The 26331-nt window shown below is 37.4% G+C and overlaps 1 protein-coding gene across 1 annotated transcript; it reads right to left on the reverse strand.

The window, feature by feature from the left end:
• Window positions 1–6096: 6096 nt before the first annotated feature.
• LOC133334048 (putative uncharacterized protein DDB_G0285119) lies at window positions 6097–7533 on the reverse strand. Its single transcript, XM_061542346.1, has one exon. The coding sequence runs from the start codon at window positions 7531–7533 to the stop codon at window positions 6097–6099; it is 1437 nt and encodes a 478-aa protein (XP_061398330.1).
• Between the last annotated feature and the right edge of the window lie 18798 nt (window positions 7534–26331).

A 26331-nucleotide genomic window follows, 5' to 3' on the forward strand; every position in this document is an offset into this window, starting at 1 on the left:
AAAATTTCTCAAACGATAAGAACATTTTGTATAAAAGACATTCGGATATCTCCAATTACTTATAGAAAACCGGTTCGATAACAATATTTTCTATTGGAATAGTGATCGATACAACATATACTATAGAATAACTAATAACTAATAGTTGTAAAATCGAACCGATAACAATATTTTCTATGTTAAAGTCGATGGATAACAACATTTGCGTAAGAAAATATTATCGATAATAACGTTTGCTATAAGAAAAATGATCGATTACAAACTTTTTGTATGGAAAAATGGATCGATAACACATTTTTTCAATAAAAAAGTTGATTGATAACAACATTTCCTATAACAATATTAATCGATAACACAATTTTCTATGGATAATGTTATCGATAACAATAGTTCCTATAGAAATACATACCGATTACTTCATTTACTATTGAAAATTTGTCCAATACCAATATTTTTTATTAAAAAATATTGATCGATTGCAACATTTACTGTAGATTCGTAGATCGATAATAACGTTTTTTATGAAGAGTTGGTCGATAACAATGTTTGTCAAAACTAAAATCTATTTGATAATGCCACTTCCTACTACAAGCTACAATATGATAGATAACAATTATTTCTTTAGGAAAGTTGATCGATAATAATATATATTTTTTTAAAGTCAATCGATAACACAATTTTTCGATAATAACATTTGCTATAGAAAATATGATCGATAACAACATTTTCTTTGGAACATAATAGATCGATAACACAATTTTTTCTATAGAAAAAAATTGTCCGGTAACTATTTTTTTTTTATATAAAAATTTTTCGGTGACAATTTCTATTAAATTTCATCGATAACACAATTTTCTTTTAAAATGTCCATCGATAACAACGTTTTCTATAAGAAAATTTGATCGATAACATCATTTTCCATAAAAAAATTGATGGATAAAAAAATTTTCTTTCGAAGAGTTGTTGATCGATAGTAAAAATTTGTATAGAAAATTAATCGATAATAACATTTGCTATTGAAAATATGATCGATAACAACATTTTCTTTGGAACATAATAGATCGATAACAAAATTTCTCTCAAAGAATATAAGACCATTAATAATATTAATAAATAAGTCAATCGATAACATCATAAGTTGATCGATAACAAAATGTTGCAAAGAAAAATGTATCGATAAAAAAATATTTTTTGAATAAAAGTGGACAAATATAGACAAATAGATCGATAACAAAATGTTTCACATAAAAAAGTTATCGTTGAAAATATTTTCTATAGAAGTGTAGATAGTTTATGGAAGATAATCGATATCAACATTTACTTGATTGATAACATGCAAAGAAGTTATCGATTTTCTTTAGAAAAAAGTTGGTCGATAAATATATATTTTTATACCCTCTACCATAGTATGGGGGGTATATTAATTTTGTCATTCCGTTTGTAACTCATTGAAATATTCATTTCCGACCCTATAAAATATATATATTCTTGATCAGGGTAAAATTCTAAGACGATCTGGCCATGTCTGTCCGTCCGTCTGTTGTAATCACGCTATCTTCTGAAGGAATTGCGATAGGGTGCTGAAGTTTTGCATAGGTTCGTCTTTTGTCTGCAAGCAGGTCAAATTCGAAGATGGGATATATCGGTCCACGTTTAGGCATAGCTCCCATATAACAGTACCCCCCAATTTTCGGTATTTTACGGTTCTTGAGCGCGTTTTTCATCCGAATGCGCTGAAATTTGGTACATTGGGTTCTTATTGGGTACTAATGTCTCAACAAAAAATTATAAATATAGGTCCACTTTCCGATAGCCCCCATATAACGGTACCTCCTAATTTTCAGTATTTTGAGGGTCTTGATCGTATTTTTCCACCGAACTGGCTGTAATTTAATATTTTGAGTTCCTAATAGGTACCAAATCTCTCCACAAAAAATTAAAAATATAGGTCAATTTTTTCAGATAGCCCCCATATAAGGGTACCCCCCAATTTTCGGTATTTTGGGGTTCTTGAGCGCGCTTTTTAATCGTATAACCGTAGTCGTATATGGTAACAAATCTCCCTACTAAAAATAATATTCGCCCCTTTTTTGGGGGGTATAGGTACACATGTGGTATGTTCCCAACATTTTTATTTCAAGTACCTGTCAGTATATCTATGGTGGAGGGTATCTAAACTTCGGCCCGGCCGAACTTAACGCTTTTTCACTTGTTTAATATAAAAATGTGTCGATAACAATGTTTTTTTTTTTTTTTTTTGACATAAAAATCGATCGATAACAACAATGTATATAGAAACATGATCGATAACATAACATTCTATAGAAAAAATTTTGGATATCGTTATATAAAAAATGCAATTAAAAAATATTTCATTATAATTAAAGTCATATAAAATTGCTTTAAAATCCGCTAAATGATTTCCGTGGAAATTAATCAACAACAACAACAATTAAAATAAACAAACGATAATGAATTAATAATTTTATTTTTTTTCGCCAGCCGCAAATAATTGTACTCCTTTTCAAGGTGTGTGCGTGTGTGACTCATACCCACCATATGCAACCCAAAAAACAACAAAAACCATTGTTTCAGCTTTTTGCATTTCTATGCATAAAAACAACAACAACAACGATGATGACCACAAAAAATTGAATTTCTTTTGTTTGTCATTGCCATACGCAATGACTTTGCAAGCTTGCATCCAGTCAGCCAACCAACCAACCGATCAACCATCCTCCTATCCAGGCAACCCACCTAAGTTCTTTAGGAAGACAGCCAGCCGTTAATGACAACAATTGATTGTGTAAACAATGGGTTTGAGTGTTGAATGGAATGGAGTGGAGTGGTGACGACCATTACCATATTTGTTTGTTCGGAGCAGCTACCTGAACCCACCTCAACAAAGAAACCAAAACGAAGACAGACAGACAGCACACGTCAATGTCTCATCGCTGGGACCATCATCATTTCTTCATTAAAGACGAAAAACTAAGGGTCTGATTAAATACGAATTGAAATGAGGGGGGTTGGGAGGGTCGGGGAGATGTTTGAGGTTGTAAGACCAACAACAACAATAGTCAGCCAAATTGAATAAACCAAAAAAAAAGGATGAAGAAGATGGCACGAAGGTACACGAAAAATTCATAGAGAGGAGTCACAATAATGGAAACGGTGTTATCGATTGGATTCTCCTTATAGAAAACGAAGTTATCGGTCAGTATTTCTGAAAAAAAAAATATTGTTAGTGAATAGCATTTCAATAGAAATTTGAAAACCAAATTTGGATATCGATGAATTTGTATATCGTTTTTTTTAATCGATAAATTTTGATATAAAAAATGTTGTTATCGATTTCATTTTCTATTGGAAAATAATATTATCGATAATATTCCCAAGAGAACATATTGTTTTCGACAATAATTTGTATAGAAAACATATGTTATCAATCATCACTTATTTAAAGAATATTGTTATCGATAACATATTTTTTTTTAGAATTGAATGTTTATTTAGAGAAAATTGTTATCGATAACTTTTTTTTAGAATTGAATGTTTATTTAGATACTATTGTTATCGATACATTTTTTAATTGAATGTTGTTATCGGTCGTATCATCCACCGACCAACTTTTCTATTCTTTCGCATTAATGTTATTATCGATCGGATTTTTTTTTTAAATATTTTATTATCGATCATCCTTGAAATATACAATGTCGTTATCGATCATAATTTCTATTGAAATTATTTTTATTGACTAACTTTTCTACAGAAAAAAGTTTCTACTGATCAATTTTTCTATAAAATGTTCTGTTATCGATCTATATTTATTTTGAAAAATCTTGCTATCGAAAATATTTTTCTATGTTAAATATTGGTTAAATATCGGTCATATTATCGACAGATATTTTTGTTTTTGTCCCACCTTTACATAGTAAATGTTGTTGTCGACGAATCAATCTATAGTTAATGCTGTTATCGACAATCATTCTGTAAGGTAAATGTTGTTATCGTTTATATTATCAACATAAAATTTTGTTATCAAACAACATGTCTGTAATTAATTTTGTTATCGATTATCTTTTTTAAAGGTTAAATGTTGTTATTGATTAAGTTCTCTGTTATAAATGGACCTATCGATCAATGCTCTATTGTTAATTATGTAATCGATCGATTTTTTTTATACAAAATGTTGTTATCGATCGACTTTTTGACAGAAAAATTTGTTATCGATAACAATTTCTTTGGTATATTTTGTTATCGATAATATTGTTTATAAAAAATAAAGTTATGGATCACATATTCTGTAGATTGTGTTCTCATCGTTAATTGTTCCTAGCGAATATGTTGTTATCGATAACATTTTGTTGTTATCGATAACGTTTTCTGTTATAAATGGCGTTATCGATCAATATTCTATTGATAATTATGTAATCGATCGGCTATTTTATAGAAAATGATGTTATCGATCGACTTTTTGACAGAAAATGTTGTTATCGATAACAATTTGTTTGGTATATTTTGTTATCGATAAAATTGTCTCTAAGATATAAAATTATCGATCACATATTTTGTAAATTGCGTTATCCTAGTTAAGTGTTCCTAGCGAATATGATGTTATCGATAAATTTTTGTTGTTATCGATTACGTTTTCTGTTATAAATGGCGTTATCGGTCAATGTTCTATTGTTAATTATGTAATCCGTCTGTTTTTTTTTTATAGAAAATGTTATTATCGATCGACTTTTTTTACAGAACATTTTGTTATCGATAACAATTTGTTTGGTATATTTTGTTATCGATAATATTGTCTATAAAATATAAAATTATCGATCACACATTTTGTAGATTGCGTTCTCGTCGTTAATTGTTCCTAGCAAATGTGTTGTTATCGATAAAATTGTCTTTAACAAATATTGTTATCGATAATTTTTGTGTATAACACATAGTTTTCGATTAAATTTTCCAATGAAAATACTATTATCGAGAAAGTTTTCAAGTGAAAAAAACTATTTTCGATCATTTTTGTAGAAAACATTGTTATCGATATATTTCTCTAAACAAAATATTGATATCAATATATATTTTTAATGAAAATGCTTTTATATGCCATTTTAAATGTTGCTATCGAACAATGTTGTTATCGATCAATTTGTCGATTGTTATTGAACCCAAATACCATCTAAAATGCTGTTATCGAGCAGTTAAATTCTCTATACTACAAAATATTCTCTAGAAAATCTTGTTATCGATAAAATTTTTTGTAGAAAACTTTGTTATCGATTTATTTTTCTACTGTTTTTGAATCATTATTTTGAAGAAAAAGTTGTTATCGTTAAACTTAGCTAACATAAATATTGTTATCGATAGCATTTTCTGTAGAAAACATTGTTATCGATAATTTTTTTGTAGAGAGCATAGTTATCGATTAATTTTTCAATAGAAAATATCGGTATCGACAAAATTTTCTCTAAAATAATATTGTTATCGATATATTTTTTTTTGTAGAGAACTATTATCGAAAAAGTTTGCAATTGAAAATATTGGTATCGACAAAATTTTCTCTAGAAAATATTGTTATCGACAAATTTGTTTGTAGAAAACTTTGTTATCGATTCAATTTTTCAATGAAAATACTGTTATCGAAAAAGTTTACTATAGTAAATATTGTTATCGATAAAATTTTCCCTAGACAACATTGTTATCGATCTTTTTCTCTAAAGAAAATATTGTTATCGATCCAATTTTCTAATGAAAAAATTGTTGTCGCCCATTTTCTCCGTAGTAAATGTTGTTATCGAACACATTTAACTTAGGAATTGTTGTTATCGATTACTTTATCGATTGTTATCGAACCTAAATTCCCTCTAAAATATTGTTATCGAACAAATTCATCATTCAAAATAAAATTTTATACAAAAAATCATTTGAGAATTAATTTTTAAAATTGAATATGATTTTTATTAAATAAAATGAACATAAAGATGGGTCGAAAAATAAAAAAAAAATAATGTCAAATGCCGAAAAACTTAACAACAATTCAAAAAATTAAATAACAAATTTAAACAAATAAATTAGAGTCCCGTCGAATTTTGTTTACCATGCATTGAGTTGGGCTGGTGCGGCAGCAGCAAATTGAAATGGTTGCTGGACAAAGGAGGAGGTTTGGTAGATGGGAGTTTTGGGTGAGGCAACAACATAGGCGGCACTGGGAGCAGCGACGGTGGCGGCAGTGACATAGGCACCAGCTACTGGAGCGTTAGCCTGAGTGACATAGGTACCAGTTTGGACGGGAGCAGTTGCGGCAGTTACAAATGAAGTAGCTGGACCCGAGACATATGAGGTAGCTGGTGCGGTAACATAAGGCCCAGCAGCGGCCACATATTGACCGGTGGCACTAACATAAGCGGCATTGGGTGCTGTGACAAAAGCAGCCTTGGGAGCGGTGGCCACAAAGTTCGCCGTCAAGGGTTGTACAAAACTGAAGGCTCCAGCGGGGTAATAGGCAATGGTGGCAACATTTTGGGCGGGAGCTTGTTTTTTGCTCTCATCATCCTTCTTAGGTTCAGTTTCAATTTCCGAAGTGGTATCTTCATCATCTTCTTCGTCTTCCTCGCGATTGTCGGTGAATCGAGATGATTGGGGTTTACCTGCAGCGACTAAACGTCCTGATTGCACAGGTGTGGCATATAGGCGTTGAGGTTGTGGTTGTTTCTGTTGCAGGCGGGCTGGGATTTGTCGCAGGCGTGCAGGAGCGTCATAGAGACCATTGGGCCTTTGAACTGGAGATTGGGGTTGACCTTGTGGTTCGGAGAGTTCATTGGAGCCGGAGTTGACAGTTTGGGTTTGTACTTCGAATTGTTGTTCGGTTTCAGGTTGGGGTTGAGGTTGCTGAGGTTGACGTTCGGGGGCACCATAGGTTTGTTGGGGTGCGGTGTTGAAGGCGGGTTGAACTTGGGGGTTGTTGCTGAAGCTGGGTTGTTGTTGACCTTGGGTGTTGGAGATGAAGGTGGGTTGTTGTTGTTGAGGGTTGAAGCTGGGTTGTTGAGAGTTGGTGTTGAAGTTCGATTGCTGAGGTTGGTTGTTAAAGTTCGATTGCTGGGGTTGGTTGTTGTTAAAGGTTGCTTCCTGAGGCCTATTGTTGTTGAAGTTCGTTTGCTGAGGCTGCTGAACGGGAGCACGACCCTGCTCAGGCCTAAAACGGCTTGGAGCTCCATAGAACACCTCAGGTTGTTGGGATTCGGAAAGAATCTCAAAACCTCCATTATTGTTGTTGTTGTTGAAATTGTTGCTGCCACTTTCCTGCTTCTGGGGATGAGCGCCCAACGGGAACTGAGGCTGTTCACTGGGTATATTAAATTCCTTGGCGGGACGATAACCCGAAGCTGGATATGGTGTGGGACGACCCGATTCCAAACGTTGCAAACGAATTGTTTGCGGCCGGCTGTAACGTTGATAACCCAAATGGGAAACATCTGCGGAGGCAGTCACTGCCAAAATCAGGACACCCAATGTGAGCACCGAAGATACCATATTTTTTGTGCTGTTCGTGGGTTCGGAAAAAGAAGAAGAAGAAACAATGACTTTACAATAGTTCGAGATCTGTAATACTAATATTTAAATTCGTGGCCGATTCGATTTTATAGCAAACTTTTTTTGTATGCGATGGTCAACAACAAAGCTTTTGCGGATTACAAAAAAATAGCAGCAGCAACAACAAAATTCCGACTCAAAATCCCCTCCATCAAAATGTCGAATACAAAAATTATTATTAAAAGTTTCGGTAAAAAAAAATTCCGAATAAACAAAATTTAGAATTCAGGCTACGTCTAGCCAAAAAGACTCATTAACTGGCAGAGGGTGGCTCAGGGCATTACCCAAAACCTCTTCACCGTTGTTGTCTGCCATTCGGCAAACCTACTTAGCAAACAGTTAGTGTGAGCGAACTAACTGCATACTGGCTGGCTGGCTCGTGGGACCTCCGATTTTTTTTACATTATTGACATTGACCCCTATTGTCAGCCAGCCATCCATTCAATCCAGTCATCGTCCACAATTAGAGGTTACATCGAGCTCATCGAGCCAATAAAAAATTAGCTGTAATCATAAAAACCGATCGATATTCAGTCAGAATATCAACCACAAAAATTGTAACAATTCTCAACAGCAACAACAACAGCAACAATGTTGTTGTAATGTTCAGTTACAACTCAAACCATCCATCGTGATCAGCTAATTTGGTATTCAAACAAAGTTCGTTATCAAAATGTTGTGATTTTTGTTGGCTTTTGGCCAAACTCAAATCGAAAAAATAAATAAATTCCGAATCACGTCTCACCTAATGCCGTTCATATCTACAACAACAACAACAACAAAACCAACAACATCGACATTTGTTTTGTCACACATTTTTGTTTTAAATCGATTTTGGCAACGTCAAGTGTCAATTTGAGTGATTCACTCACTCTGAATTCTCGGGAGTTCGAACGATGTACCTACTGGCAACTTGAAAACTTATGGAGGGGCCTGGACATCAATTAATGACACTTATGTTGTTATTATTATTGTTTTTGTAGTTGTGTTGACATGCTGTCATCGATTAAAGGCCATAAAGAAATTTATGGGCTTTGTTATGGTATTTATCGATGGGATGGGATTTTAAAGGTCCACATATATTCTGTACCTTGAATGCCTACCAAATATTCAACCGAATTACCTGTAATTTGGTATTTTGGATTCTCATTGGATAGCAAATCACCCTACCAAAAATAATCAATATTGGTCCACTTTTAAGGGTAGCCCCCATACAAGGGTACCTCCGATTTTCAATATTTTCGGGATTTTAGGTACCGTTTTTCAACCAAATTGACTGTAACTTGGGGTTTTGGGTTTTCATTAGGCGTAAAATCTTCTCACCGAAATTTATCGACATTCGTCCCCTTTTAGGTATAGTCCGCATTTACCGGCACCTCCGATTTTCGATATTTTGGGGATTTTAGGCACCTTTTTTTCAACCAAATTGACTGTAACTTGGGATTTTGGGTTTTCATTAGGTGTAAAATCTTCCCACCAAAAATTATCGACATTGGTCCCCTTTTAGGTATAGTCCGCATTTACCGGCACCTCCGATTTTCGATATTTTGATGATTTTAGGCGCCCTTTTCAACCGAATTGGCTGTAATTTGATATTGTGGGTTCTCTTTAGGTGACACATCATCCTACCAAAATGTATCAATATCGGTCCACGTTTAGACATAGGCCCTATATAACCGTACTCCTAAATTTGCGGTATTGGTAGACTTTTGGGCCTGTTTTTCAACCGATTAGGCACAACTTTGATATCTTGGATTCCTAATAGGTTGAAAATCATTCTACCAAAAATTATCAATATCGGTCCATATATATAGTATATAGTCCATATATAGTGTATAGTTCCTTTATAAGGATATCCCCCGATTTTCGGGTTTTTGGGGAGTTTGAACACGATTTGCAACCGAATTGGCTGTAAATTGGTATTTTGGATTCTCATTGGGTGATACATCATCCTATCAAAAATTAGGAATATTGGTTCTCTTTTGGATATGGGCCCCATAAAACGATACCTCTGATGTTCGGTATTTTGGGGATTTTTGACCCTCTTTTCCAACGAATTAGCTTTAAATTGGTATTTTTGCCACCAAAAATGATCAACATCAGTCCAATTTTAGGTATAGGTCCCATATAACGTTACCTTCTGATTTTCGATAATTTATGAATTTCGGACTCGTTTTTTCAACCGAATTGCGTGTAATTTGCTATGATGGGTTCTCATTGAGTACCAAATCTCTCTACCAAAAATTAGCAATATCGATCCACTTTTAGGTATAGGTCCCATATAAAGGTAACCCCGATTTTCGATATTTTGGGGACATTTTTCAACCTATTTGGCTGTAATTTAGAATTTTGGATTCTCACTGGGTAGTAAACCTCCCTACCAAAAATTATCAATATCGGTCCATGTTTAGGTATAGGTCCCATATAAAAGTAACCCTGGTTTTCGATGTTTTCGGGATTTTTGACCCGGTTCTTCAATCGAGTTGGCTATAATTTTATATTTTGGATCACTTTTAGGTATAGTCTTCATAAGGAAGTAACTCCTAAATTTCGATATTTTGGGGATTTTTGTACCGAGTTTCCACAGAATTGGCTGTAATTATACCATTCACCATACTGTGGTACAGGGTACTCTGTGCATATGTTTGTAACAGGCAAAAGGAATCGAGACAGATTCATGGTTCCATTTGAGAATATGCATAGAATCACTTTCTGAGTCGATTTACTCACGTCGCATTTATGATCCGATTTGGATGAAATTTGGCACAGTTCACTTATTTGGTCCAAGGACGAACCCTATTGAAATTGGAGAAAATCGGTTCAGATTTAGATATAGCTCCCGTATATAGTTTCGTTCGATTTTTGGTGAATGATACACCAAACTCGCAATATTTGTCCGATTGGGACAAAATTTTGCACAGAGTACTGATTTAGGTCCAGACTTATGTCTGCGAAGTTTTGTTAAAATCGGTTCATATATATAGGGACGCACGCACGGGGGGCGGCCCAGGGGGCCAGGGCATCGATGCATTTTAGTTACAATATAATTGTCATTGATTAATTTTACTCACAAAATTATCGCCAGAAAATCTTCTTATCTATTGATTTCCCTTAATCATATCTACCGCTTCCTCTTTTCTTTGAACTTATTAATTATGGGCTAATTGCCACGATTTCCAGAATTTCGCTAGAATTTCGTGTTCGATGGCAAGGAAATCTCAGTGTCTGCATGACACGAGTGGGGACATTAATTTCCACACATTTCCTCCATATGTCAAAATACATGCTGCGAACATGTCATGACCATCATCGGGTTTCTTTTTGCATTAATCAAAAACCTCTTCATCATCATACGCGTCCGCGTTGTTCATCCTCTTCGTCGTAAGCTCCTCATGGCTAAGCGTAGTGTAATGCCGCTTGTTATCGCCGGCCAAAACATGAACACATTTAATTGGAATCCAATTGTAGAAATGGTCATTAATATGCTAATGAGTCGGTGTAGTCAGTCGGTACTCCACTCCATTCTGGCCAAAACGCGATTACAATCATCCAGAATAGATAAAACGAACTGCGAACCAAAAACTACAACAACAACAAACAGTCGTCACTTAAATGAAGAAACGCATTTGCTCTAATGCCGACTGCAACAACAACACCAGTAATGCCACCGATATGAAGCTATTAACTTGAAAGCCACAACTTCGATGACACCCCGACGTCTCACCCAACCTCGTCTCGATGCTTTTCTGCTTGGTGGCTCAAATGAGTGGCAGTCATGTGGTTGCGAATTTTTACAAAATGTTCGTTACCACCACATTCAACAGGCGGGTGTCTTTGGTTTGCGTTCCCCCCTCACCCCGCTCCGATTCCCCTACTGTGGGCCTGTGGCTGGCGGCTAATACAATAGGACCACAGTTCGCATTTAACCACTTTGCCACTAATCCATGGCCGCCAATTCAAGTAAACGGCAATAACAAAAGTCACGCTTATGCCACACGACATTCTATCACAGAGGCACAGACACACGCTCACCCGATCGGAACGCAGCTTTATGTGTGGTGTGGTGACCACAAATACCGCATCACACACTAAAAACACACACACGCTCCATGCAACCTGATAGTCAGGCCCATCCATGGAAGAGGAAACCTCAGGAGGTGCAGGGCAGACCTGCCTCTGTCATTTGCTAGAAAAAAATAATGAATGCAACAATGGTAACTAACTAACATTAATCGAAAGCATTATGTTCGGCTTATATCCTGTTACGCATGTTATGGCCATAACGTCAACTAAGCGAGCGAGGCACCGACCGATCAACCAGCCAGCTAGCCTACCGTACGGCCGACCAACCAGTGAACCACCATCATATCTTCGAGCTTAGAGAATTGTAATGCATGTCTTGGGCAACAAGTCCACACATGTTTGGTTGTTTGATCTGCACTTCGTCAACACTGAAGAAACCTTTCCCGTCCTCCCGCTGCCTCTCTTCTCTCTCTTTTGCCTGAAAAGGGGGTTCCTATCTCCACTTTACAGCATGCCACGCCTCAGCCACATTGCAATCCACCAGCTAGCCGACCATCAAACCAACCATCCATCCATGCATGCAATGGTCGGTCCTCAAGTCACCAGTCAGCCAGCCATCCGAACCATACCTAGCCACTAAATCCATTTGACCATGCGCATTGCAATGGAATTGGTCGTAACTTGTCGCTTTTTAAAAAACGTTGGCTATTTGTAATTTGACTCTCGAGTCGACATATCGAATAGACATAGGGAAAAATCTACGCATGTGTCGAATGTTATAGTCGTCTCGTGGGGTGGGTATCGCATGATGATCTCAAATACGGTGTCCGCATAACAGGGGGCAAATGCAGCATATTGGGAGACAGTGGTGCAAGGTGTCGCGGAATATTGTCTTTTGGGAAATGTTTTTATATCGATAATGAGAGTTATCGAAATAAGTTTAGTATGTCATCCCGCAATCGAGAGACAAGATCTTTTTTAGATATGGGTACCTTGGCATTTGGAGTCCGGGGTAACGCTAGATGAACCGGAGAAGAAACGAACGCAAAAATCTTGGTATTTCTAATCAGGTTTATTGCTATAATCACTCAGCCAACAGGCTAAATCGGATCTAAGTTCAAGAAACACCGGGGAAGAATATTCTCGACCCAAACATACATGCCTGCGAAGGTAGCCAGGAAGCAAAAACCTCCTACATATGTCAATGACTCGATTTTTCAATTCGGAAACCGAAGGAAAACCCGAGATTACCGTATTCGAATGTCGGAGGAGTGAAGCGGCAGATAAGATGATTGTCACAGGGAATTAGGAAAGCACGGACCCACGAAGAAAAAAAAGTGTGACATTTCAGCCACTTCCTCGGAAGCAGCAGACAGTTCTCCAGAAGAGCAGACGAACGCCAAAGCCGCGAAGAAGAAAGAGAACTTCCAGTATCGAAGAACTAAAAGCTGGTTTTTCTATTCGAATGTCGGAGGAGAGAAGCGGCAGATAAGATGATTGTCAAAGAGAATTAGGAAAGCACGGACGGGCGGCAAACCCACGAAGAAAAAAAAGTGTGGCATTTCAGCCACTTTCTCGGAAGCAGCAGAGAGTTCTCCGTAAGAGCAGACGAACGCCAAAGCCGCGAAGAAGAAAGAGAAGTTCCAGTACCGAAGAACTAAAAGCTGATTTTTCTTCGCTGAGACCACCTAAAGTCAAGGAGACTGCCATAATTCTAGTATCAGACGGGTGATGCGTCGGGCTCTTTCGTAATGACCGGAAATTGCAAACTAAGGAAGCAAAAATATCCTGCAGTTCAATAATTACCGGGAAGAATAATCACGACCCAAAACAGCCGAAAAAGACAGACACTGCGAAGGTAGCCAGGGAAAAAAACTACTACAGATGTCGATGACTCGAATTCCCAGTGGGAAACCGAATAATTCCTAGTATCCGACGACTGGAAGCTCTCTTTTTTCTTCACGAGGATGCTGAGCCACGTCAAGTCAAACTAGACTGCTAAGAAAATCGATCGATTGGCTATTGTATCTACAATTCGATCGCTGCATTGGAATCTTCCATAAAGACCGGGTATCCCAAACGAACAAATGGTAAAGAGTCGCTATCTCATTCAAAAGTTACGAAAAAGCGACAATCTGCTGCCTTCGCAATCTCTACCCTAACTACCGTGACAGGTGATGGATTCCAACTCAAATTCGAAGTCGAAAAACGGATTTAAACCCGACATAATCGTCTAAGAATGGCGGAGGAGTATAGCGGCTGATAAGATAGTGGAAGAAGTGAGTAAGGAATGGTCAGGATGAACCGGAAAAATCAGAACGCACAGCAGACGGATGCGGAGTGAATTAGGTCCATCTAAGAGCAGGCGAAGGTCAAACCTGGGAAGTCGAAAAAGAGAAACCTGAAACAACCCAAATTTAAAGATGAACGCTGCAAAGGATGTTATTGTAAATGGTAAGGAGTCGCCATGTTATGCGAAGGAGGCCTGGAAGCACAAATTCGCTATAGATATGGGTGCTTTGGCATTTGGAGTCGAGGGAACCGCTACAAAGACGTAAAAATGGAGTTGTGTTCACGAACCACCGAGGAAGAGCCATCTCGGCCCAATCTTCCGAGACAGATTGGGACTCCAATTCAAATTCCGTGGTAAAACGGACATAACCGACCAGAATGAACAGAGAATAAAAAAAAACAAAAATGCGCAGCACAGGATAAGTACTCCTCACATTCTTGGAAGCGACGAAGAAGAAGGTCTCAGAAGAGGCAGATAAACGCCAAATCCGAGAAAGGTAAAGGTCAAAGGAGACTGCCTCGAGAATAGACTGAGCAGATAAGATCCCCTAACTTTTCCATCATTTCATTGAGGATTGGTTCTCCGTATGATCAGATGAACGCCAAAACCAAGAAAAAAGGGAGAAAATCAAGACAGCCCAAAATCAAATGGGACTGCCACGAGAATCCATCGACTGAGGATGGCAATCCTGGCTCTCTGTATTCAGAAAACGAGCGCCGGAAATCCCAAAAACTAACCGAACTACACAAAAGAGGAAGATGGAAGCAGCAACTGGTAAGGAGTAGCAAACTTTTACGAATGTAGCGAGGTGGCACAATAAAGACGAGTTCTGCTACGAAGGTAGCGACGAAAATAATGTGTCTGGGATACTAAGCAATGGGGTTCACAAAAAGTATTAGATGCGATCAATAGTAATTGCGATATTAAATTGAGCAAGCTTATTGCCAAGCCCACAGCAATAAAGAAACTGATATCTGGAGCTAAAAATCGAAAACTGACAGGATGAAGGGGGAAATATGAACGCATAGCAGACTGAAACCCCAAGCCAGCGTTTCCTCGTCAGCGGCGTCAAAGGTTAAGGTCTACAAAAGAGCAGAAGAACACAAAACCCGAGGAGAAGAAAAGGAGAAGGAGCTCAGCTATGCAGTGTTCGACGGGAATATTGCGTTCGACAAACTAAGCAACGAGGGAAGCAAAGAGTTGTTGGGTACGGTCTACCAAAAGGAGGTGATCCTGTCGATATGGCATAACTTAGATTTTAACGGGCAATATATGATGCTACAGTTTGATACGTTAACAGGTATAGACGTCTGCAGGAAGTTGTGGCCAGAATTTTATCCTCACGCAATTAGAAATTGGGGTCAGTGAGTTCCCAACAGTACACTTGCTCTACAGAATAAGACGGAGTACAGAAAACGACAGGAGAGACCACAAAAACTAACGAGAATAATGTGTACGGTAAACAAGGAGCAAGGATCTCCACAAAGAAGTGCTTGATGCGGTTTGCAATAAGACCATGGAGCGCCTTCTGCAATGAGGGGACTCAACGACAAAGTTAGAGGCTAGCATGGTCTCTTCAGGCGACAGAATAAAATTCAAACTTCAATGGCAAGTCTAGTCAAGAGAAATCGAAGAAAACAGCACCCATCGTGATGAAGAAAATGACCACAATAATATCGAGGAATTCAACAGGAACGTCGATGTCCTCAAGAACCTGGATGTAGAAATTGTCACGCCATATTTACAAATCAATGCTGGAAATGAAGGTAGACAGTCATCTCCTACGACACGACATAACTCATGCTCGTGGTCTCCTTGTCACGATGTCAGCTTATTCCGCGACATTTTCGATATTTTCAAAAATTGTTGGCAGTCCAGGTTCTTAGAGGCGGAAAAACATCTTTGCTGAAAATATCCGATATTGGTTCAAGCCTCTATGTAAAGGTTCCGCCCCTCTTTTCGACATTTTAGAAGTTTTTGACCGCATTTTCGCCTCGAAGTTGTTGTTATTTGGCTGTCTATTTTCTTAGAGGCTGAAAAAACATACTTGCTGAAAATTTCCGATCCACTTTCCGGTATTTTCAAAATATCCTACCGCATTTCCGCTGTTATTTGGCACTATGGGTCTTATGGAGGCTAAAAACATGTTCAGAAATACCGACTCAAGCTTCCGTATAAAGGTTCCGCCACATTTTCCATATTTTGAAAATTGTTGGCCGCATTTTCCCAACGAAGTGGTTGTTATTAGGCATCCTGGGTTCTTGGAGGTTGAAAAGTACCTTTGTTTATATTTTCCGATATTGGTTCATGCTTCCATGTAAAGGTTCCGCCCCACTTTTTGGTATTTTGAACATTTTAAGCCCCATTTTCGGCTGGAAGTGACGGTTGGCTGTCCAGGTTCTTAGAGGCTGAAAAACATCTTCGCTAAAACTTTCCGATATTGGTTCAAGCCTGCATGTAAAGGTTCCGGCCCACCCTTCAGTATTTTGAATGTTTTTTGTAAGCATTTTCGCCTCGAAGGGACTGCAATTTGGCATAACGGGTTCATAGAGGTTAAAAGACGCCTTTATAAAAATTTGTCTTTATATTTCGGAAATATCGGTTTAAAATTCCGTATAAAGGTTCCATCACATTTACGATATTTTGAAAACGATGTGGCTATTATTCGGATTCGGCAGTTTATGTTCTTTGAGGCGGAAAAACATCATTGCTGAAAATATCCGACATTGGTTCAAACCTCCATAAAAAAATGTCGCAACATTTTCGATATTTTATAGGGTTTTTGCTGTATTTTCTCAACGTTCTGATCACATCTGGGGAATTTTGAACGTCTTTGACCGCATTTAACCCAACGAAGTGGATGTTATTTGGCATTCCGAAATCTTGGAGGTAGAAAACCATTTTTTCTTGACAATTTTTCATTATAGGTTCTTGTCCGGACATACTCTTGAGATTCCGCCACATTTTCGGTATTTTGAAGGTTTTAGAAGCATTCGGTAGAATAAAAACTTCTCCCTCAGTATTTTGAAGTTCTCTAGCCCATTTTTTCAACCGAGATATGAAAAGTTCAGACTGACCGACATATTTACTCTCATCCATTACCCCTGAATATAATCATGCCAACATGTCTGTCATACCACTGTATGCAACCTCTTTTTTCTTGTTGTTGCTTGCTCCTTCCCTCATTGAATTTTAATCTGATTTCAAATGAAGATAAAATTTCGAAAACTGCTGTTGTAACTGCGTAGATTAAGTAACCCAATAGTAAACCGGTCAAATAATGAACTCGTTTAGTAAAAAGAAGTCGGATTTTTTGCCTCTTCTTCCCTCTACCACCGAAGTTGTGGTAAAGACCTGTTAACAGGTTCTCAAAAATAAGCCGTAATTTTTTTCTGGCAAATTCAATTAATTTGTCGGAATCTCTTAGCTAAGGGTCTTGGGGGGAAAATCCAATGCCACAAAATTGATGAGCAATTCAGCGGATTTTTATGTTGCCTACCAAAGTAACTACCTGGCGGAATGATGGTGTTAATTTCCCAATGATGGGTTGGTTGGTTGGGCAAAATGTTCACCGCTGTTGGGTTGGGGCTTGGGCTGGTTGTCTAACCCATAACTGTCACTTTGACAAAGTGTAATTATTATTGCAAGGCGACACCCATTGAGTGGTCGGTTCAATGAGCGGTCGTTTGATTCGATCGATTCAATGGCCACTAATTAATTCGATTTTCTATGTCTACCATATTCGTTAGGTTATGGCCCGGTTTGGCAACTGGTCGGTTGGTTGGTCATCTTGGAAGCTGCCGCCACGCATACTTCGTGTATTATGGGTGCTGAACAAATATGGTTGGCGAACATACACGGCTGACAAACATCGCGGCTTAATTGGGTAGCCACCAAACCAAGAGATTTTCTTTCAAAAGATATGCTCGCATGATTTATCATGGTCGCTTGAAATGGGAACAACATTCCGCAAAGGAAAACCTGAGAGAGAACATTCCATTACAGAATTATTTGGAGATGTTATTGATTTTTTTTACATATGCCGCTTGGTGTTATTCAACATTGTTGTTGTTTTTGTCATTGTCGGGGCAATATCATCTAATCGTGAAAATCTCCTCTTATGGCGGAACACAAAACAAACATTGATGACTGATCGATCGTTCGTTTGTCGGATGATGCGGATGAGAGCTTCCATCAAACATAATTTCCCGCAAAAAATAAACACATTTCTCTGGGCTCAGTAGAGCGATTTAAAGGCACAGTAGAACCTCCATAATTCGAATCATTATTGTTCCGAAAACAAAAACTTCGACTTCGATGGGGACTTTGAGTTATGGAATTAATTACAACCTCCTTATTGCTGTAATTTTGCATTCTGAGTTCTTGGGGGTTGAAAACAGCTTTGCTAAAAATGTCCAATATAGGTTCCGTCCGATTTTTGTTATTTTGACAATTTTTGGCCGCATTTGCATATCGATGTGGCTGTAAGATGACATTCCAAGTTCTTGGAGGTTGAAAAACATATTTTCCGAAATTTTCCGATATTGGTTCAAGCCTCCATCTAAGGGTTCTGACCCATTTTTCGGTATTTTTAAAGTTTTCGACCACATTTTCACCTCGAAGTGATTGTTATTTGGCTTCCTAGGTTATTGGAAAGTAAAATACAGTGTTCCTGAAATTTTCCAATATCGGTGCGAGCCTTTATATAAATGTTCCGCCCCACTTTTTAGAAATTTTAAAAATTTTGGACGTATTTCTCCAACGAAGTGGCAGTAATTTCGAATCCTGGGCTCTAGAGGCAGAATATCTTCGAAGACAATTTTCGGTATTGGTTCAAACCTCCATACAAAAGGTTCCGCCCCACTTTTCGGTATTGACATTAAAGGATCTTAGAGGTTGAAAAATCTCTTCGGAGACAACTTTCGATATTGGTTCAAGCCTCCATACAAATGTTCCGCCCCCACTTTTCGGTATTTTTAAAGTTTTTGGCCACATTTAACCTCGAAGTGCCACTTATTTCGCATTCGAGGTTCCTGGAGGTTGAAAAATATATTCACAGGTAATTTTCGATATTGGTTTAAGCCTCCATATAAAGGTTCCGCACCACTTTTCGATATTTTAGAAGTTTTTGGCCACATTTTACCATTGAAGTGACTGTTATTTGGCATCACAGGTTCTTGAAGGTTGAAAAATACCTTTGCTAAAAATTTTTCATATTCATTGAAGCCTCCACATAAAGGTTCCGCCCTACTTTTCGGTATTTTGAAAGTTTTTGACCACATTTTCACCTCGAAGTGGCAGTTAATTTGCATTCCAGGTTCTTGGAGGTTGAAAAATAACTCTGCAGAAAATTTTCAATATGGGTCCAAGCCTCCATATAAAGGTTCCGCCTAACTTCTCGGTATTTTGAAAGTTTTGGGCGCATTTTCCCATCGAAGTAGTTGTTATTTGGTACTCCAGGTTCTAGGAGGTTGAAAAACAGATTTGATAAACATTTCCGATATTGCTCCAAGCCTCTATATAAAGGTTCCGCCACATTTTCGGTACTTTAAAAGTTTTTGACCACATTTTCACCTCGAAGTGGCTGTTATTTGGCATTCCGGGTTCTTGTATGTTAAAAATATATTTTCCGAACATTTTTAATATTGATTCAAGCTTCGGTATAAAGGTTCCGCCACGTTTTCAGAAATTTGAAAAATTTTTGACTCATTTTCCCAAAGAAATACTAAATAACGCATTCTTGGAGATTGAAAAAAAGGCTTGCTGAACATTTCCGATATTGATTGAAGCCTCGATATCAAGGCTCCGCCACAATTTCGATAAAAATGCTTCTTCGATGGGGACTTGAATTAATTGCAAATTGTCTCCTTAGGCCTAATTCCACTTATCGAAGTTCGCCTGTAGTTCTTTATCACCCCTCTACACATCTGCAGAATTTTGCCCCCATCGATCTCATCCTGCTGGCGGGAATTTATTATGTTGTAGTTATCTTGTTTATGACCATTGCTGATAAATGGCCATACTGGGCCGAAACATCCACAGCAACAACATCCCCACTACTTGTTCGGACATCAAACATCAGCCATCAGCCATGTTGAGAACATCGGTTTAGTTAATCGTCTTAATATTTAACGATTCACTGAGTAATCGGGTTGATTTACAATTAACAAAAACTACGAAATCCAATAATTCTGGTTTGGGTTCTACTAAATCTCTTTCCAGCTCTCTCCCTACCTCTCTGTATGGGTGTGTGGGTCTCCGTCGGAATGGCATGCGACCGACCTAACCTAGCACAACAAGACAACAAGTTTGAACAATGTTATTATCGTTGTTGTTATTGTTGTTATTTAGCCATTCGGACAGAACCTGGAACACATTACGTAGGCCATGATGTGGAATGACAAAAAAATGGAGAAAGAAATACCATGGCTGTCTGGTCGGACAGCCAGCCACCTCAGCAACAACATTTAAGCCTCCTCAGTCATGTCATTACTTTTAATAAGTTCAGCCAAAGGTCGGAAGAACATGTCGAGACTTTTAAGTAACTGTGCCAATGGTTAGACATGGGTTTTTCGATGGGTTTTGTAGTAAAAGTTTTGTTTTGTTGTTGTTGTTTTTGTCTACCTTGCCATTCTTGTACTTATAATACCAAAGCAAAAGGGAAATAATTAAAAGAAAATAAAAAAAAAATTGGATTTTTTTTTCAAGATCCACAAGTCGTGGATTTTTTAAAAAAATGCTCCGCCTTGCGGATCTTTGAAAAAAAATTTAAACAACCACCCATAACGTAGATCCTTTCGTGTTATCGCTGCATTTGTTCTACTAATTATACTGCCACATTAAAAGCAACAACAAACAAGAAGACAGCGATAAATTTCCCCCCCTTGTGAAAGTTGTTCCACTTGTCACTTGGGTAAATAAAAATAAATATTGCGATTATAAAACTTGTCCATCAGCAGAAATAACAGCAAACCGTAACACCAAAGCATTTTGTTTATTTATTGGTTACCTTCTTCGCAGCCTACCCAGAGATGACAGATGTCATAATTGCATGCAATGCCAGTCATTTCAGTTATTCACTTGAAGACAGACAGCGGACGGACGGCCAGTTACTGGGCCTTTGACGCTGTGTGACAAATTATTGCGCATGCGTGACGGTATTCCGTGGTAAATGGTGCGAGCGAACGATAGCAATGATGGGCGTCTATTTGTAAGTGGACAAGAAATGACTTCTAGCCGATTGTCGGGGTATACTATGTGAATGCATGTGTGCGTGCGTGTATGTGTCAGTGTGTTTGTGTGTGCGTGGTAAATAATGTTTGGAAAACAAGTGCCAATCGTCGTTGTAATCGCTGTAATTTATTAGTGTTGTAATTTATAATGTTTTATTTAATATTTTGCGAGGTGTGAGTTATCGATGATTAGCCATGGCTTGTTGTCAAGAATGTTTTGACAATGCGGAGCAGTGCTATGTCGCTTCAATATTTATTGACTTTGGCATTAGAAAATTCAAATTGCCACTAGTTGGAGGTGGTGTATTTTATTTAACTATCGAGCGATTATTTGTTTAGTGGGTATCTTAAATTGCTTGTTTACGAACAATTTGTACGGAATGCCAAATAAGGCGAAGTAGAATATCGAAGAATGGCTTTTGGGTGGGGTAAAAGCTCAATGGGGATTTGAGGGGGTTTATTATGAAAAAATATATATTTTTTTAAAAATATCCACGCTTTGGATTAATTAGCAATATAAAATTGGTTATCGATAAAATTTAATTATGGAAAATATTACTTATCGATATATTTACTATAGAAAATTGTTGTTATCGAATAATTTTCTGTAGAAAATCATTGTTATCCATAGGAATTAATATGTTATCGATATATTTTCTGTAACAAAAATCGTTTATCGAGAGGTTTTTATATGTATCATAAGGATTTTTATAGAAAATAATTGTTATCGATACATTTTCTGTAACAAAAATGATTTATCATCGGTTTTTTATAGACAATTATTGATATCGACACATTTCCAGTAAAAAAAATCATTGTTATTGATAGTTTTTCTACAAAAAATTGTTATTATCGCTATATTTCCTATAATAAATCAATATTATCGGTAAAATTTTCTTAAGAAACCATTGTTATCGATAATTTTTGTAGATATAATCGTTGCTATCGAAATTTTCTCTATTGATAATCTTTGTTATCGAAACATTTTTTATAGAAAATCGTAGTTATCGATAGTATTTCTAAAAACAATAGTTGTTTTCGATATATTTTGTATAAAACCTCGATATTATCGGTCGATTTTCCACAGGAAACCATTATCGAAAACATTTTTTTTAAATATAATCATTGTTATCGAAATTTTCTCTATAGATTATAATTGTTATCGATCGATTTTTTAGAGAAAATTTTAGTTATCGATAGATTTTCTATAGAAAATCGTAGTTATCGATAGATTTCCTATAGAAAATCGTAGTTGTCGATAGTTTTTCCATAGAAAATCGTAGTTATCGATAGATTTTCTATAGAAAATCGTAGTTATCGATAGTTTTTCTATAAAAAATCGTAGCTATCGATAACTTTTTTACAACGAATCGTTGGTATCGATATATTTTCTAAAAGATATATTTATTATCGGGAAAATTTCCACAGAAAATCATTATATTTCTTTAGAAAATCTATATATTTCATGTTATCGATAGTTTTTCTATAGAAAATCGTAATTATCGATATTTTTGCAACAAATCTTGTTATCGATTAATTATCTAAAAGATATCATTGTTATCGGGAAAATTTCCACACGAAATCGTTATATTTCTTTAGGAAATCGATATATTTTCTGTTATCGATAGTTTTTCTATAGAAAATCGTAGTTATCGATAACTTTTTTATATATATTCTAAAATATATCTATATTATCGGGAAAATTTCCAAAGGAAACCGATATATATAAGAAATTATTATCGATAAATTGTCTAAATATAATTGTTGTCATCGACATATTCTCTACAGATAATCTATGCTATCGATAAATTTTTTGTAGAATATCGTAGTAATGGATACATTTTCTATGTAAAATCATAATTATCGATAGCGTTTTTGTAGAAATTTTTTGTTATCGATAGTTTTTCCATAGAAAATCATTGTTATCGACAGGGATTTTAAAGAAATTTATATTAATCGATATATTTTTTAAACGGAATCATTGTTGTCGATACATTTTCTATAGAATCTAATTGTTATCGATATATTTCGTATAGAGAATTTTCTATTGAATAAGATTTCTGGAAAAAAATCATATTTATCGAGAGATCTTCTCCTATAATCTCAGTTATCGATAGAATTTCTATATGAAGTAATAGATATCAATAAGTTCTCTATCGAATTGCATCTACGACAAAGGAGTCCCCTCCTTGTCGTAGGTGATCCATGATCTTGTTGTTGACCACATTCAACACCTTCTTATAGGTCTCCTTATTCAGTTTACGTGATTTTGTCCGTCGATCACTGCATAGCAGATCTCGTCTCTATAACGTTTCCTGCCATAAAGCTCCTTACCATTTGTCGCTGTCATTTTCCTCTTTCGCAAATACCGGTTGGTCTTTTTGGGATTCCCGGTCTTTGCAGGAGATTTGGATTCGTCTACCTGATATCAGATTCAGCTTCGTCTACTTGACGTTGGTTTGACTCAGTTTTATCTTACTATCGGTCGGCGGAAAGCTATTTTTGGCGTATTTGACAGTCGCCTGCTCATCTGGAGACCCTATCCTCTTCGCCGCTTCCGCAAAAATGTAGAGAAGGTCAGGCTTAGCCTTTTGAGCCTCTGTCTGCATCTCGCACTATTCGTTCATCCGATTCATTCTGGCCAACTTCCACCTTTGTGCCCCAGACAACTGTTTCTTCCTGGTTGTGAGTATGGCGATATCCTTACTCACCTCCTCTATCATCTTGTCGGCCTCTTCTCTTTTCCGGCTCTCCAAGACGGCTATATTTGTCTGGCTATCATGTTCAGACTAAGAATTCGAAGTTGTGTCCCTTCCTGTCTCTGAAGGTTGGGTGGCGATTGCCCTTCAACTGTGGTTCCTCAACTCTGAATCGGTGTTATTAGAAATTCCTAACCACATTTCAAACCCAATTGTCTTCCTCAACACCCCATTACATTTTCTTTCGGCATTTCGGAATAAAAACCCCAATTTCTCATTACTTTGACATAAATAAACATTGGCTATTGTTTTCGGTTGCCCTTCCCCCATTCCCCACCATCCCACATTGATGCCGTTTCATTTTATTTTCTTTTAATTTCTTAGTAGGTCTCTGTTTATTTTTCATTACTTGGCTACTGCGACTAGTATTTGTGCATGTGGGTCTCAGCGGAATCATTATGTTCCGCTTTTGTTATCATTGCCTGCATCCTTATGGCCCCATTCTGCTTCTTCCTATTTTGTGTTCTCCATCAATATTATGCTTTCATTTTCTTTGGTGTTGAAGGAAAAATAGAATTTTCCGCAATAACACCAGCCGAGGCGAGGCGAGCCCATGCCAACCAACCGAGCCGAGTCGAACACAATTGCCCATAGCCCTCAATATCAAGGGTCAACGGTTTGTTTTTTTAGATTTCCTTTTCTTTTTTTGTTTCTCAAGAAGGGTCCTTTGAATTCTTTTTTCATCTTTCATTTCGTATTTTTTCTTCTTCTTCTTCCTCTTCGTGGCAACATTTAATGCTTCAGGTTTTTTTTTTTTTGTGTGTTATTCTATTCTGTGTTTACATTTCCGTTCCGTACATGAATATTTAGCTTTAAGCCTCTTTTCTGATTGCTGATGTTAATCATTCGGTTGGGCTATTCGCCTGGCCGACCCGTCGAACCGTCAATCCGACCATTTCATTCATTCATTTGTTGCAATGCCCTTACGACTTGCGGAAACAAAAGAAAAACATCGGATGAGGCAAACACAACTTGCGAACCAGCCATGCAATGTGAACTTTTACCTTTAAATGCGGATTTTTCACTGAACATTCTTGTTGCTGGCTCGGATTCGGATTCGTGTGTCTTTAAAATACAAAGACACGGTAACAAGTTGCCGGTCGGCTAGGCAATAAGTTTTGACTTTGGGTTTTTGTTTCTTAGAAAAAAAAAAGAAAATTATGAGAGAGGCAAAGATAACCAATGGCACAGGGTGGGGCAAAAGAAAATGGACCATTTTAATAAAATATTTGTAGGACGTCAAAAATAATTTTTGAAAAACCCATTGTATGACCTCAAAAATAATTTTTAAAAAATCCGCGTCTATTGTACTCAAGAAGTACCAAGCCGATATTATTGACTTACAGGAAATGCGACGGAAAGGGACAGGCGTAAGTAAATCAGACGATTACGCCCTGTATTATAGCTGCCATGAAACGAGACATGAATTTGGCTGCGGATTTATGGTTAACAGGAGAATAAAAGACCTCGTCTCCAGATTCACTCCAGTAGATGAGCGAATTACTATAATCCATATAAAAGCGAAGTTCTTCTACATCAGTCTCATTTGCACCCATGCTCCGACCGAAGACAAAGATGAGCAGACCAAAGACATATTTTATGAGCGCCTAGAAACAGCATATAATCGCTGCCCTGGCCATGACATTAAAATTCTGCTAGGAAATTTTAATGCAAAAATCGGAAGGGAAAATCTCTTTGGCGCCACCGTCGGAAAATTTAGGCCTCATGAAGAAACTTTGCGGCAACAAAAAACATGGTAGTTAGCAGCACCAGATTCAAGCATCTCGATATACACAAGGCCATCTGGATTTCTGCTGATCAAGCAACGAGAAATCAAATTGATCATGTTGTGATAAACGGAAGGTATTCATCCAGTGCATTAGACGTTCGGTCGATCCGAGGAGCGAATATTGATTCGCACCATTACCTTGTGGCAGCCAAGGTACGCACTCGCCTTAATCTAGCAGCAAAGGTGCGATCTAACACAACACGGAAACTCGACGTCGAAAAGCTTCGAACACAACAGGTAGCCGATGCCTACTCCGCTCAACTTACCCACCTGCTTGACGAAAGCACTTCTTATCCCGATAATAGTATAGGAGTCGGAATGAAGTCCGAAAATTCTACCAATGGGCATTCATCCAGTGTATTAGACGCTCGATCGATCCGAGGAGCGAATATCGATTCGGACCACTACCTTGTAGCAGCCAAAGTTCGTACTCGTCTTAATGTTGCCGCAAAGGTGCGATCTAATACAACACGAAAACTCGACGTCGAAAAGCTGCAAACACAACAGGTAGCCGAGGCCTACTCCGCTCAACTTACCCACCTGCTTGACGAAAGCACCCCTTGTCCCGATAATAGTATAGAAACACAATGGCAAAGAATTGCCAACTCCCTACAAACTGCAGCAAAAGCAACACTTGGGTAC

The sequence above is a fragment of the Musca vetustissima genome, unplaced genomic scaffold, assembly GCF_032173495.1.
Source record: "Musca vetustissima isolate MV318-11 ecotype Yass unplaced genomic scaffold, APGP_CSIRO_Mvet_v1 utg574, whole genome shotgun sequence".
Taxonomy (NCBI): Eukaryota; Metazoa; Arthropoda; class Insecta; order Diptera; family Muscidae; genus Musca; species Musca vetustissima.

Excerpts from the sequence above, each read along its gene's own strand:
- LOC133334048 (XM_061542346.1), bottom strand. The coding sequence starts at position 7,533 with ATGGTATCTTCGGTGCTCACATTGGGTGTCCTGATTTTGGCAGTGACT.